This window comes from Dermacentor albipictus, chromosome 3, assembly GCF_038994185.2.
Source record: "Dermacentor albipictus isolate Rhodes 1998 colony chromosome 3, USDA_Dalb.pri_finalv2, whole genome shotgun sequence".
NCBI classification, from domain to species: Eukaryota; Metazoa; Arthropoda; class Arachnida; order Ixodida; family Ixodidae; genus Dermacentor; species Dermacentor albipictus.
The window spans coordinates 49746160-49760454 of NC_091823.1; the positions used below are offsets into that span (position 1 = coordinate 49746160).

The window sequence follows — 14295 nt, forward strand, 5'->3', positions numbered from 1 at the left end:
TGATATCAGAACAATTAAACTTCCCAAAGAAATTGTGGCTGAAAATTTCAGATTGAGAAAAGTTTGTGCAGAATTGATGCCAAAGATGTTAACCAATGAACAAACAGATGTCTTATGATTTGTCAAGAACTTCTTGATTGTGTCTATGACAATCCAAATTTTCTCGACAATGTTATCACCAGAGACGAGTCATGGCTTTTCGAGTGCGATCCCGTGCCAAAGCGTTCAATGGCACACCCTTCCTCACCTCGCCCGAAAAAAGCCTGCATGTGCAACTCGAAAATGAAATTGATGTTAATCATCTTTTTTGACTGTAAAGGAGTGGTTCACAGAGAATTTGTTCTGCCTGGTCAGACTGTGAATGCTGCATTCTACGTGGAAGTACTAGAAAGACTCGGAAAACTAGTTGCCCGCACCCCTCCAACAATCGCTGGATCATGGCGGCTTTATCATGACAATGTGCCGTGCCGCACCGCCTTTGCTGTCATGGACTTCCTGACCAAACATGGCATCACACAGCTTCCCTAGCCACCCAACAGCCCAGATGTCACTCCTTCAGACTTCTTCCTCTTCCCCCAACTGAAAAGGGTCATGAAAGGACAGCACCACGGCTCAGTCCAGGCCATTCAAGAGTCTGTAACAAGGGAGCTGAAGGGCATTCCAGTTCCTGCATTCCAGGGAGCCTTCAGTGATTGGCAGTGTTGCTGGAAACGCTGTGTTGATGCAGAAGGGGCATATTTTGAAAACTATTTAGTCAATGTGTCAAAATTGTGTATAACTTCTTTTCTTTAAATTCAGCCCTACTACTTTCCAGACAAACCCTGTATATATAAACCAAATTGACATATGAATGTCCATTTCGATGTATATATATATATACTTATAACACCTCTTATGCTACCGCTACAGATGTGCTGTTTAACAGCTGTATTCTCTACACAGTTATGCAATGAAACAACAACCGCCATCTAAATATTCTCACTGCGACAAATATATGTTTTCAGGCGTACCATTCCTTGAATAAAGCGAGTAGCCATTTTGAAGCGTTCGGCTATTCACTTACATGGAAAATCATTGTTGATGGTTTCTGCACAAATTTTATCTTGGTCTCTCCTGTGCTAGTTTATCTGCATATCAAAATGGAGGACTTTTTGTCTTAAATCGCATATCTGCATTACATGGCGCTTCTAGAAGACCAACCACTTTGAGTGCATCAGCACATGATCAGGAGGATGTAGAAAAGGCTATTCTGGTATACTAATTAGTCAATTGCCTAATTAATTATGTATTTTCCTAAAAGCACATTCATGTGTATTGCACCAAAACATTTGAACAATGTGTGAGTAAATAACACGTGGCTGAAACAGGGGCGCAGGCTGATGTAGAGGGGGCATGTGTTGAGGTGAATTGCAGGCTTTGTGCTTTGGACAAGGACATGCCTAATTGTGTAGGTCAGCATAAAGGGAAGGCATGCAGAACTATTATGTGTGTTTGAAGGGGAGAAATCTTATGGAGCTGCATGACTTGCAAATAATTGCTGACACTGATATGTTAAATTTGGCTGGAAGTCTTGGGGTGAAGGCTCACTGCCTGTCACTTACTGCGAGGAATCTTCTGAACAGAAAGTTTTTTATTTGAAAGGCCTAAAAGGTCAGCCTTAGCTAGGCTGTCCAATGCCAAAGGCATTGGTGCTGAGGATGTCAGAGGCACCCACAGAGGCCTGAGTGTGGTTGCCCTTGGCTGCAACTGTAAGTCTAAGCCAATGGAAAGGACACTGCTTGTTGCGTGTCCCAGGTGCTTATGAAGAATGCAGGACACACTGAGCACAAGAGACGATCATGGCTGAGGCCTAAGTCCACTGAAATTGGTTGCCCATTTTAAGCTGCGATTGGCCATGAAACAAAGTCACACACTGATGTGTTACTTTGCTTTGATGTTTGCGACACTTTTGACAAAAACTTGTGATACATGCTTGTGCATTATAGCAGTAGCGATGTGTCCAGTCTCTGCAGGCCAGCCACATTATTTCATGGTTGCCTATTGCTGTGTGTGAAAGTCACTGGATGTTTATGAATGTCTATGATAGGACCAGCAAATACCCTGGCTAACTGATCATCTTGTATGTGTTGTGTTTTCTTAGGACTGGAGCAAGAAAGCTTGCCAGAGACCTGATGGCACATTTGGCGGCATCACTCACGGCCAAGTGATAGTTGCAGGCAGCTCCATGGCTGAGAGGGATGCAGTGATTGCACGTGTGTTCGACGTTTGCATTGTGATAGAAGGTATGGCAGCTTTGGCAAATTAGATATGCAGAAATCTGCAAGACGGAGAAAATTTGCTGGAAGGGAAAAAGATTTTGTTCACGTGAGAGTAGCAGGAAGCTATAAAAGGAGCTATACAGGTTTCTCGGAAAGCTTCACTGTTGAAGAAAAATGTGTCCTCGTCCACGGATGGGACTAATGCCTTTCCACGGCAGTTGCTGTACGGTCCAACCTAACCAGGAGGCTAGCTGATTCCAGGGCAGATCCAAATTATTGGACAACTTGAAGTGCAGGGACACTCAGCCTCCTGTCTGAAATGAATTTTTCTACAGCTTTTGAAGCTTTCTGAGAAACACACGAGTTTCATTTGTAGCTTGTGTTACAGTGGATGACCGGTTTTCCCTTTTATGGCAGCGTTGTGCTCTGGCCGTTTCACTGACTCACACAGATTGGTGTACTTAAAGAGACACGATGGAGGAATGTCAAGTTAAGCTGAATTGGTAGATTAGGCATGTGCAATAGCAGAGCAGCCACTCTTACCGTGGCTGCTTTCTTGGTAAAAATGAAAGATGTAGAAACAGAGGACAGGTGGCGATGCCACCCTGAAGTTCCCGCACAAACTCGCCATCTTGTAGCGGTGCTTGTCAACAGACACAGCATCCTGATTATGGCAAGTGGGTGTGTTTTGACTGCCTATGCATTATGAATGTCCTCCCATCAGCCATTTTCAGTTGTGCTGCACTGCAAAAGTTTTGTTTTCAAGTTAAACGGACTCACAGAGCAACATAAGTTTTACTTTGTAAGTAAATATCCTTCCACAATAACAAAAAAAGGACATTCTGCTCTGAGAAGGGCCTTGGTAAGTCGCAGAACTCTCAAAAATAAGCGATGAGTGGTGACGTTGCCTCCCGCACCAGCTTTTTCGACTTCGTAGATTTTCATGGCGTCTGCTCTGGCCTATTAAATTTCTTATCAGTAAACATGGATTATGTTGCGCTTTCAAAGAGCCAAAGAGTGGAATTAGCAAGTTTTACGAACTTCTACTGAACCATAACGACCTAAATACAAGAAAATACTTAGAGATCTCTGACGTCACACTGGTGTACCTGTGCTGGGGTTTGGCATGATATTTAACCCTTTGAGGGTCAAATGCGACGAATACGACTGCCCAGGGGTAAATTTCTTTATTGCACATTTAAAATCTTGACTGACCTATTTCGAAAACAAATTTACCGCAATTTTTTAGAGTGATAATAAAGTGAAAAAAAAATTCAGTAGGTAAATATGCATTGTTTATTCATGAATACGGATGAGGTTCCATAAATACTTCTACTAACAATAAAAAGGTACATACACTGAAATAGATATACTGTACAGTTATACCTCGATATAACGAAGTCGGTGAAATTGGCCATTTGTTTGTTATATTGAAATTTTGTTGTTTTGAAATTCAACTTTTTGTGCAAATAGGTACAGTCGCTGATAGATTTTCCTTCCATGGAAAGGGGCCACATAATTATCTAAAGCATCGGGCAATCGAAAAAAGCAAACTTGAATCAGAAAAAAATTCATTTTGATAAATTTGGGAGTCAGCGGCAAATGATGCGGTTTCATGCCACGTTGCCAATATCTTCTCAGCGAAGCCAGTCATGCTTTTGCATGCACTGCGCGCCCGCGCCTGATAGCGTTGCCCACATTGGGATGACGCTATCATGAAAAGCGTTGGCAACGGGAACGAATTCTTCATCTGCCTCTTGCTCCAACGAGTCACCGAAACTTGAGATTATGCAACCTCCAATACTAAATGTGTGGGAAGACAGTTTACATGATGCCACGCTGTCCAGGCACGCCCACTCTTTGCACACGCGGCAGATTACCTCTAAAGCAGGGTGTGCGGCTGTGTATAGGTTCAGCCGCACTTGCAGCCATGCGGAGCCATGGCTGAACAGCTGAGACGTGTTCCAGAAATCGAGGCATGCATCATCTTACCCCTTTACTCCCCGGCCCCCTTGCGTGCGCTGGATCACCTTACGGCGAGCTCGCTCCCTTCCGCCTCTATCTCTTTCTCTTTGCGCACATGGGAAGGTGGCACTTGTGAAGCCACCATCTTTCTTGTCTCACCCTCACACATTTTCACTCGTACCTAAAGCACACAGTCCGCGGGGCCCAATAGGATGTTATTGCACCTGGACATTAGATGGAAGATGATGCGGCTCCACTTCCGGGGTTGCCCTTTTGTTGCGTGTTGCGCGATTTTAGAGGTGCGTTTGCAAGTTTCCATTTATTGTCCCAGCATTCCTTTGCAGCAGCAGTGAAATTTTGTTATATTGAAATCGCATACAAACACAGTTCGTTATAATGAGGTTCTAAATACATGGTGTTTTTTTAGAGACGAGGTTGCTAAAACTTAGATACTTCGTTACATCGAAAATTTCATTATATTGAAGTTCGTTATATCGAGGTTTAGCTGCATTCTGATTCTGCACTTGGGGAGTAGTCTGCATAGGAGAAATTGCGGCTCGACTCACATTCAGCAGGATAACCAGTGTGCGTACCCGTAGCGTTATCGAACCGTGTATGTGAGTGCACGCAAGAAAACTCTACGGTTATGCACCTATCAGAGAAACCAAACGAGTAAGAAACCTGCAGTAATCCTTTGTTTCATCACCAACGAGAAAAAAAGACCGGGAGAGGAAGAAGACGACGAGTCTGCTGCTAGCCTGTCTGAGTAGCTCTGCCTACATTTATCGTTATTTTCGTTATTTTCTGCTAGTGTTACTGGTCAGAACGGTTCAAGACGTCGGTCGACTCGAAAAGGTACCTTCCGTATCGGAGACCGACGGGTGCTGCGCCACCCGCCGCCTCACAAGGTGCTAGAAGGAACCAAGCTGGCACCGACGAGCACCCCGCCATGACCTCCCAAGGGCTGACACCGGGTCAGAAACGCCAGCTGGTTTGTACAAGCCAGCCTGACAGCAAACGACAAGACACTGGTGAATCTGACGACGAGTCAACTATCATCGAGGGCGACAACGTGGCAAACCCTTCAGACCTGGACATGGCCGAGGGTGGTTTCCGAATTGTGCGCCATCGTAAAGACAGGGCGAAGGGCATCCCAGTGTTAATCACTGCAACATCCGAAAGAGCTGATCTAAGGCAAGTAAACCCTATTGCCCTGTATTCTGAGCTTGAAACGATCCTCGGTGGAGCACCAGTGAAGAGCCACTTCACAGCACAGGGAGCATTGCTATTAGACGTAGAGACAGAAGGACAAGCCAGCGTCCTTCTAGAGACCAAGAATATCGGCGGCATAGCCATATCTGCCCGTGTCCCGCACAGTTATATGAAAAACACGTGCATTGTTAGAGGAGTCCCTAAATGGTACTCGGATGAAGAGCTGCTCACCTACCTGAGACCTCAGGGAGTATTCCATGCAAGAAGAATCACCCGTCGGGTCCAAACCTCGTCATCTGAATGGGAGTCAAGGCGCACTAACTCGGTGATTCTCACATTTGCTCCAAATTCTGAACGCCCGGAGAAGATCAACCTTGGTTTTACCAGACACGAGCTTATCGACTACGTGGAGACACCACCACGCTGTTTTAAGTGCCAGCGCTTCGGACATATCGCTAAGTACTGTCGTGGAGAACAGAGGTGCAAGCGCTGTGGGGGACCTCATGACTTTAAGACTTGTGCAACTAAAGACAACTTTGTGTGTGCAAATTGCGGCGGTGACCATCCTGCTAGCTACGGTCGATGTCCTGCGCAAACAGCTGCTCAGCGGAGAAATAAGTTGTTTGTTCTGGGTCCAAAGAGTGCAAGCGCACCATCGACCACGAAGAAGACGTCCAGAGCGCCACAACTAACTGGTTTGGAAACAGAGTACGCATCTCATTTCCCGTGCCTCACACCGATAAACGAAGTTATTGAGCCAACGCAAACGGTCACAGCGGCTGAGAAACCTGTTCGAAAAGAGTCCGAAAAACGCACCTATGCGGCCGCAGTAAACCGACCTCAAGTACCACTTGGCAACAGTCAGCAGGAGAACTGCCAGCATGTGATACGCGCCTTGTTCACGGCACTACGTTCCCACGTCGCGAAGATGCCTGCTAGTTCAACGAAGGATATGTTGGAAGCAGTGCTGGCTCTTGAGTCAGTAATACTCTGCTCTACTTCCGCGTACCCTCAGTAACATAATGGCAGCTTCTCGCCCACTTGGTCCATTCCGTCGTCCAAAAGTGCCCTTAATAATGCAATGGAACTGCGCCGGCATTCTACAGCGTCTTTCTGAACTCAGCCTTTTCCTTCGAGACATACCTATACCAATTCTAGCCCTCTCGGAGGCCGGTCTCCCAAATGGAAGGACGATCCCAGGGTACATCAGACATGGAAATCCGAGTATACCATCATTTGCAAACGGAAGTGCGATGATATACATCCGGCGAGAAATACCTCACGTCACCTTACCAGTGCAAGACCTTTGTTCTACCTTATTGGAAGTCGCCGCTGTGCAAGTGTGCCTAGGAAAACGAAAACTCAGTGTGGTGTCGGTGTATATAAGCCCGCGCAGGAAGGTCTCCATGGAGGCGTTCATAAAGGACCTTTGCATTCGTTGCCCCTCGCCTATAATAATATGTGGCGACTTTAACGCACATCATTCGCTTTGGGGAGATAAGACTGCAGATTACCGAGGCAAGGAACTTGTCGCAGCCATGGATGCTGCTGACTTATGTATCGCGAACGATGGCAAACCAACTTTCTTCAGACCACCAGATTCATGGAGTGCCATAGACCTCGTGATCCATTCTACAGACCTTGTCGTATCGTCAACAACGGCCCCAGACAGGATGGGCAGTGACCACTTTCCGATCTTCACCACCATCACCGGATTTCACACTGCTGGGAGGCAATTCTGTGCTGTGACCCGCTGGGACACATACAGAGAAGCGTTGGATAAATCCCCTGGTGAGCTGTTCGCAGATATGCTGCGGAGCAAAAGAGTGGCTACCTCAATGTTGAAACTGCCAGACCATTTCCCTACTCCTGATTTGAAACTAAAGAACCTCTGCGCAGCGCGTAGGAGAGCGGAACGAAAACTAATGAGAAAAACGGGAAATCCATCTCTGAAAACTGAATACAACAGGATAAACGCTGTCATCCGTCGTCACACAAAAAGATTAAGACGAGTTCAATGGGCTGCTTTCTGTGAGAGTTTATCAGCGTTTACTCCCATGACAAGAATATGGGGAGTAATGAATAGCCTATCTGGAAAGATTCGCCTACACAGGCCATTTGAAGCACTTGCTTTAAAGCAAGGAAAAGATTTGCAAACCCTTGCAGAAGATTTTGCAGACGTATACACATATGGCAGATCAGCAGGAGTATCGAACCCTCTGTTGTCTGAAGCATCACATACCATGGATACGCCGTTCACCTTTCGTGAGTTGGATTTGGCGCTTAGCAAATTAAGAAGACGCTGTGCTGTGGGTCCCGATTCGATCAGCAATCAGATGCTGACAAATCTGCCATATGAACGAAAACGAGCCCTTCTGGACATATTTAATCACGTCTGGAGCACAGGAGAGATCCCAGAAGCGTGGAAGACAGCATGGGTGGTTCCAGTGCTCAAGTCCGGAAAGGATCCTGCAAACCTCACCTCATATCGGCCGGTATCGCTCACATCATGCGTATCAAAGTTGATGGAAAGACTAATGTCTACGAGGTTAACTTGGTATCTTGAGCAAGGAAATAGACTGCCATCATGTATGACCGGATTTCGTCCACGGTTGAGTGCCCAGGACAGTGTCTTGGATCTACTAAGCCATATCGAGCACCATCGCGTAGACGGCCTTTCCACACTCGCCATATTTATGGACGTTGCCAAGGCATACGACTGTGTGCTTCACACAGGCATCATCAACGGACTCCGAGCCGTGGGCGTGTCTGGAAATGCTCTTCGATTCGTCCATGAATTTCTCAGTGACCGATGTGTCCAAGTTAAGCTCGGAAGTGTAATGAGTGACAAACGACGAATTTCCCTCGGCGTCCCACAAGGAAGTGTCCTGTCTCCCTTGCTTTTTAACGTTGCCATGGCCAGCCTCCCAGATGCCCTGAAAGTAGGTCGGACGGCAGTTAAAATGTCCATCTACGCAGATGACATCTGCATTTGGATCTCGGGGTACCAACACAAACGTTTGGCCCGGATAGCCCAGGCCGCAATCTCCACTATCGATCGCCACTTATCGACGCTTGGCCTGTGTTTATCAGCAGAAAAATCTGCCTTCATGCTTTTCCCGGGAGTGAGACGCAAGTCAACACGTCTGACGCTGAATATCAGAGGGCATTCAATTCTTTGTGCAACTCATGTTCAATTCCTGGGCGTCACCATCGACAACAAGCTACTTTGGCGTGGTGCGGTCGAAAGTGTTGTGGCTGCATCAGTGCAAAGAATCAACGCACTTCATCGATTGGCAGGTGTACGTTGGGGAAACAATCCTATATCCATGCTTAAACTGAACGCTGCACTGATAACAAGCCGCATTCTCTATCAGCTCCCTCTGATATCACCGTCAGCGACTCAATTCGAGCGCTTGGAGGCAGTGCACAGAAAGGGACTTCGCTTGGCGATGGGAGTTCCAACGGCGGCTTCAAACAAGAAAGTCACTAATGAGGCAGAGTCTCTCCCACTCCGCCTCTTGGCATCTCAGGCCTTGCTGACGCAGCTATTAAGGCTGGGCGAGTCACGCGCTGGCACGGCGCTTCTCCGACGGCTAAGAGCAAGAACTCGCTCACATTTTCATGCGGCGCTGAACACCTTCCGATTTTTAGGACTGCAATGGCCTAAACAAAGCCGCCTTGACCCGCCATGGTCTTTTCCGGACGTTACCTGCAGCCTTAATGTACCCCACCTACCGACGAAACGCACCATTTCAACTGCCGAAGCCAAGTTTCTTGTGCTGAACCACTTGAGCACTGTGTTTCAAAGCCACCTACAAGTATACACAGACGGTTCGGTGTGCGCACAAACAGATAGCTGTGCAGCGGCATTCTGCATACCATCCCTTGATGTGTCATGGTCTGGCCGACTGGATCGCGTGGTTTCCTCTACAACAGTAGAAAGCGCCGCAATCACCGCGGCTTTGCGGAAACTACGGGCCTTCTCTGCACGTGATGTCGTGGTGCTGACGGATTCCAAGTCAGCATTACAGAGATGACATCGGGGCCTACCTCTAGAGAAATTTACAAGGCAGTCTCTGGCACTGATTGACGACCTAACGAGCAAAGGATTTAGCATAAGGTTTCAGTGGATTCCATCACATGTAGGAATTGATGGAAACGAGGAAGCTGACGCCCTTGCACGCCTAGCGCTTACATGTGTCCCAAAAGTGAAAGCTCCAAAACCTTTTCAAAACTCTAAGGGAGCAATCCGCCTTCACTTTAGAGCGATGCACAAGAATCCACACGAACCCTGTGTGACTCATGGATTTACACGCGAACAAGCGACGCTTTTATACCGCATCAGGACCGACTCCGCGTACACCCCAGCTTGGTTATTCAAGACTGGGCTTCGCGCTTCCCCACTCTGTGCTTTCTGTGGTGACATTGGCGACATCGAACATTTCATTTGGCTATGCCCGCAGTTCGACACAGAAAGAAAAGCGATGGTCGACAAGCTACAAAAAAGCGGTCTCACGCACAGGACCTTTGAGGACGTTGTTTTCCCCGGAGGGCCCGCGGCGTGCAGGAAGAGAGCGCAACGACTGCTGATAGCCTTCCTGCGAGACACGGGGCTCATCGACAGCTGGTGACACACCCCTGATCTCAAGTCGAAGGAGGATCAGGCGGAACAATTGCCGGCTATGTATGCCAGGCTAACCCCGCCTGCTTCAACATCACCACCACCACCACCACCACCATCACCAACGAGGACAAGGGGCAATCAGTTTTCGAGAGCCGAGTCTCGAGAAATAAAACGCAAGCATGGTAGTGTCATTTATATATGGTGGCATCATTTGTATATATATTTATCAGCACCTGCCTGTGAACAAATGTAATTGCACCTCTGTGAGCAACAGACAGGTGAGCATCTAGCGGTGACCCTTTGAGAGATTAGGAAACAGGTAGCCATCAGTTTTTAGGAGCACAATGAATGGAAACAACCCACAAGACAAAACCAAAACTGCCAGACGCCCTTGCATGCATGGATGCGCGAGTGGGACCTGAAACACCAGCGTGAAGAAGCCATGGAATGAAAACTAAGAGACTGAACAGCAAATAAAATATTTCTTGTATCTACACAGGGTGGCAGCACTTGCCTGGTAATGAAAAGTTAAAAAATTTGTGCATTTTTCAAGCATACAGATGGCACTGTAAATATATGGCATTGACCATTTGGTACTTGTTTGCAATGTCGTATGTTTATGGCATTGATCATCAGAGGGTTAAAAAACATAGGACTTTTACCTTCATTCTTTTCTTCAAGTGATGGAGCTATCCCCGCAAAGTTAACAAACATAGATTTGTGAAACAATGCTTTATCATGGTATAATCCAATTTAACATTTCTTTAGTGTCCCTTTAAGGCTTGAGAATGTGCTGTAAACATAGGTCATCCAAAAGCGAGGTCAATTTACATACAAATCAATAAGTTGTTTTGCCCATAGTTCTTTATCCTCAAGAGCACCACTACACATGTTAGTTTGAATTTAGGGAAACATGAATCGTAGTCTTGAATGAATGAGCTTTTGCACTGTACCTTTAAAGATTTTGATGGTAATGAACATTAAGTGAAAACAAATGTACTGCTACCCACTCTGGCAAGGTTAACATTAGGCATGTGTGGCATGCTTAGTGAAGGAGTGTTATGCATGTAGAAGAATGCATTTGCACATTACCTGCAGGCACTTTATCATGTTGCTCAAATGCGTGTAGTATTACTCGTGCTCGAATTTGTTTTTGTTTAATGTATAGCAATAGGAGAAAATTATATATGAGCATGGGTCTGTGGAAAAGGTGCGACATAGAGTGTGAAAAATTTATAGTTTGGCTGATGTGCATTTTATTTTATAGGGGGTCTTAACACAGCAAGAAGAGTAGCCGAGTTTGTGTGGAACGACAAACCAGTAATCCCAATTGTTTGCACTGGAAGAGCTGCTGCTGGCAATTTCAACCCTGGTGTTGGTGTAGACAGCAATGCATTGAATGCCATATGGGAGGTAGGAACCTACATTTTTGTGCACATGTTATGGATTATGTGCTGCTCTTTGCATCTGAGTGTTGGCCTCGGGTATGGCTGATGGTGGCACGCCTTGGTGATGACAGCAGGGGGCCTTGCTTTTGTTCTCTGCTGTGCTTTGGGTGGTGTGCCTGTATCTTCATTTGTTTACTCCTGCTCTCAATGCACACATGCATAGCATGGTGCTTTCAACCACTACAGTTGACACTCGTTATATTGGACTGTGATAATCCATCGAAAAAAGTCTGTTATACATGAAGTCAGTTCTATCCAAAGTTAGGGTTGCAGTATGTTGTGATATGGCAAAACTTCACATATACCGTTGTCTAACCCCAACGCGATTGCAAGAACAATGAAAACATAAAAATTTAAATAAATAACTATAGATAAGCGAGTTCATGCACTAATCATACAACCATACAGTGCGGCATCACGCTGGGCCATTTGCATGGTTGACATGAAAACGCTCCACTGGAGGGGCATTGTGTGTCACGCCATTGCGGGAAGCTTGTGATTGTCTATTCATTCCTTAAAAAGAAAAGTGCATTTTCACAAATTCCACAGGGTGTCGGAAATAGTTGCATGCTGCACAATGCTGCACTCATTCTTCGCCACAGCAAGGTACGTTGTTCTTGCACCATCTGGAGAAAGTTTGCCTCAAAATTTCTGGGCTTTGCAGTCAAGCATACCCGAGGACCTCAAGGCATAGGGTTTCGCATGCAATAGACTCAGTCAACCCAGCAGCAGTGGCTATGTTCAAAAGATTGCCTGATGTTATAAAAAGAACTGACACTGGAGCTTAGCAGGAGCATTGCAAGAAGTCACTGGTCTGCTGAAAAATTGGGTTGGTGTTGGCACAATAGCTCGGATTGGTTCGATCCATTTCCTGGTCCAGCGACAACTAACCTACAAACATGTCACCATGTCCTCATATGTGCACCACCAAGATCACTGGCTGGTCTCCTTGCGACGGCATGGAAGCGAGTAGGTGGCTGCACCTCCAGGCTACCAGCTGCAGACGTGTTTCAGAACTATGTCAAGGGGAGAGCCCAGGTGCAAGTCTGGAAAGCCAGCCAGGTATAGGGCCTTCAGGCTCCTGGAAGACCTTGGTGACACGAGACACGGCCCGCTCTGCCGCATCCATATTCAGTGCTCCAGCAAGCAATGTTTTGCCAGCCAGTGAGGCACCATGCTATCGCTCCTGGTCATCAGAGGCCAATGCCATTGCCTTCGCAGAGGGAGGAGCAGTGTGGAAACTGCCACCAGGGACATTGTGTGATGTTGTGGGAGTGTTAGAAGAGGGAAGGCAAGAAATGTTCCAGCCATAGCTGGCAGCCTGTTGAACAGGGCTTCAAGGCCGTGCCTTCTCCACTCTTTGTTCATTATAATTATAATTACTAGATTATTCTACACGCTCTAGTACAGAGCTGCACAACATACAGTCCTTAAATAGAATGCTGGCGCATGGCCATATGCTGAGGAAAATAACATTTTTGTCGCCAAACACAATACACACAATGAGCAGCTTGCAGCGTCAACCACATTAAACTGAAAGATGTAGGAATGTGTGGAGCAGATAATAAAGGCTGTCTGCCATCAAACGTCAAGCTACAGATGCCAAGAACTCATTATGGTGGTGCAGCAATAACATAATTGAACTGAACACTTGTTTCCCTACTGTACATTTCGACTGAACGTTGACCATAGGTGGTAGCACTTCCGAACAGATGCATCTTGGTGTGTTCACCTAGCTTTTCACAATTCCCAGATATTTGCTCACTCGGCAGCATATCAGGAGTAAATGGAAATCGCGGTTGATTGGATCAGGTACCACTGGCATCAACAACACCAGCAATGTCATTTGAGGATTTCAATTGTAACTAGGTTGATACAAATAACAAGCCGCTCGTAATGATTGACGGGCTGCTTTTAGGACATACTCTAGTCCCACTCACAATCAGTATTCGAATGCAGCCACTTCTCATTCATTCTAACAGTAAAAGGCAAAATGTTTCTGTCCGTCTCATACTTAAAAACTAGAATGGCAGTGTTGTGTTTTTCTTTAATAATTTCTAGGAGTAGATAACGTTTTTCAATTTGAAATAGACCTTCATGCAAATGTAGAAAACAGTGCAACAACAAATCTTCAGAACCTTTTGAGAATGTTCCAGCACAGTTCCAACAATGTCTCGAGTCATATAAAGATGAGAAGCAGATCCTCCGTAGGTTTCCCGATCCTTTCTCAGTGATGTCAGATGACAGGGACTCCATAGTGCAGTGAAATCTGATCGACCTGCAGTGTTTGCTGCAGCTAAAAAGCATGCACTGAAAGCAGCCCTTCCTTCGGTTCTATAAGAACTACAATAAGAACAAATACGGTAATGTCACTAATAAAGGCGTTAAAATGTCGGCATATGTGAGCAGACGTTTTGTTTTATGGCATGAAGTGCTGCATATGTGTTAAAACCAGCATAACCTTACAAGACGTGCTGAGACTGCAATGAGTGTGATGACACCAAAGCTATATTGCCTTGCCACAAGCAAAACTTCCAGTGGTTCTCAGAAAAGTGCAGCCCGTGTTGCTTCTAGAGAAGTTGGTTTTGGCCCGTGCTGGTTTTGAGTTGTGCAGCTCTACTCTAGCTCAAAGCAAAACATTTTCTTGGGCTAGTTGGTTCATAACAAAGAACAAAAAGACGTAGTGTAAAGAATGCACTGACAAAGACAAATAAAGGTCCCATGCACAGTGTTTTTGTCCTTGGCTGCATCAAACAGTCTGACATAACAAGCACTCTTCAGATGA

General features: G+C 46.1%; 1 protein-coding gene across 1 annotated transcript in view; it reads left to right on the forward strand.

The window, feature by feature from the left end:
* The window catches only part of LOC135898129 (uncharacterized), a 51976-nt gene that overhangs the window by 32371 nt on the left and 5310 nt on the right, over positions 1–14295 (forward strand). Inside the window, exons 17-18 of the mRNA XM_065426879.2 lie at positions 2141–2282; positions 11330–11475. Coding sequence (XP_065282951.1) covers positions 2141–2282; positions 11330–11475 — 288 coding nt within the window. The remainder of the gene's footprint in view (positions 1–2140; positions 2283–11329; positions 11476–14295) is intronic.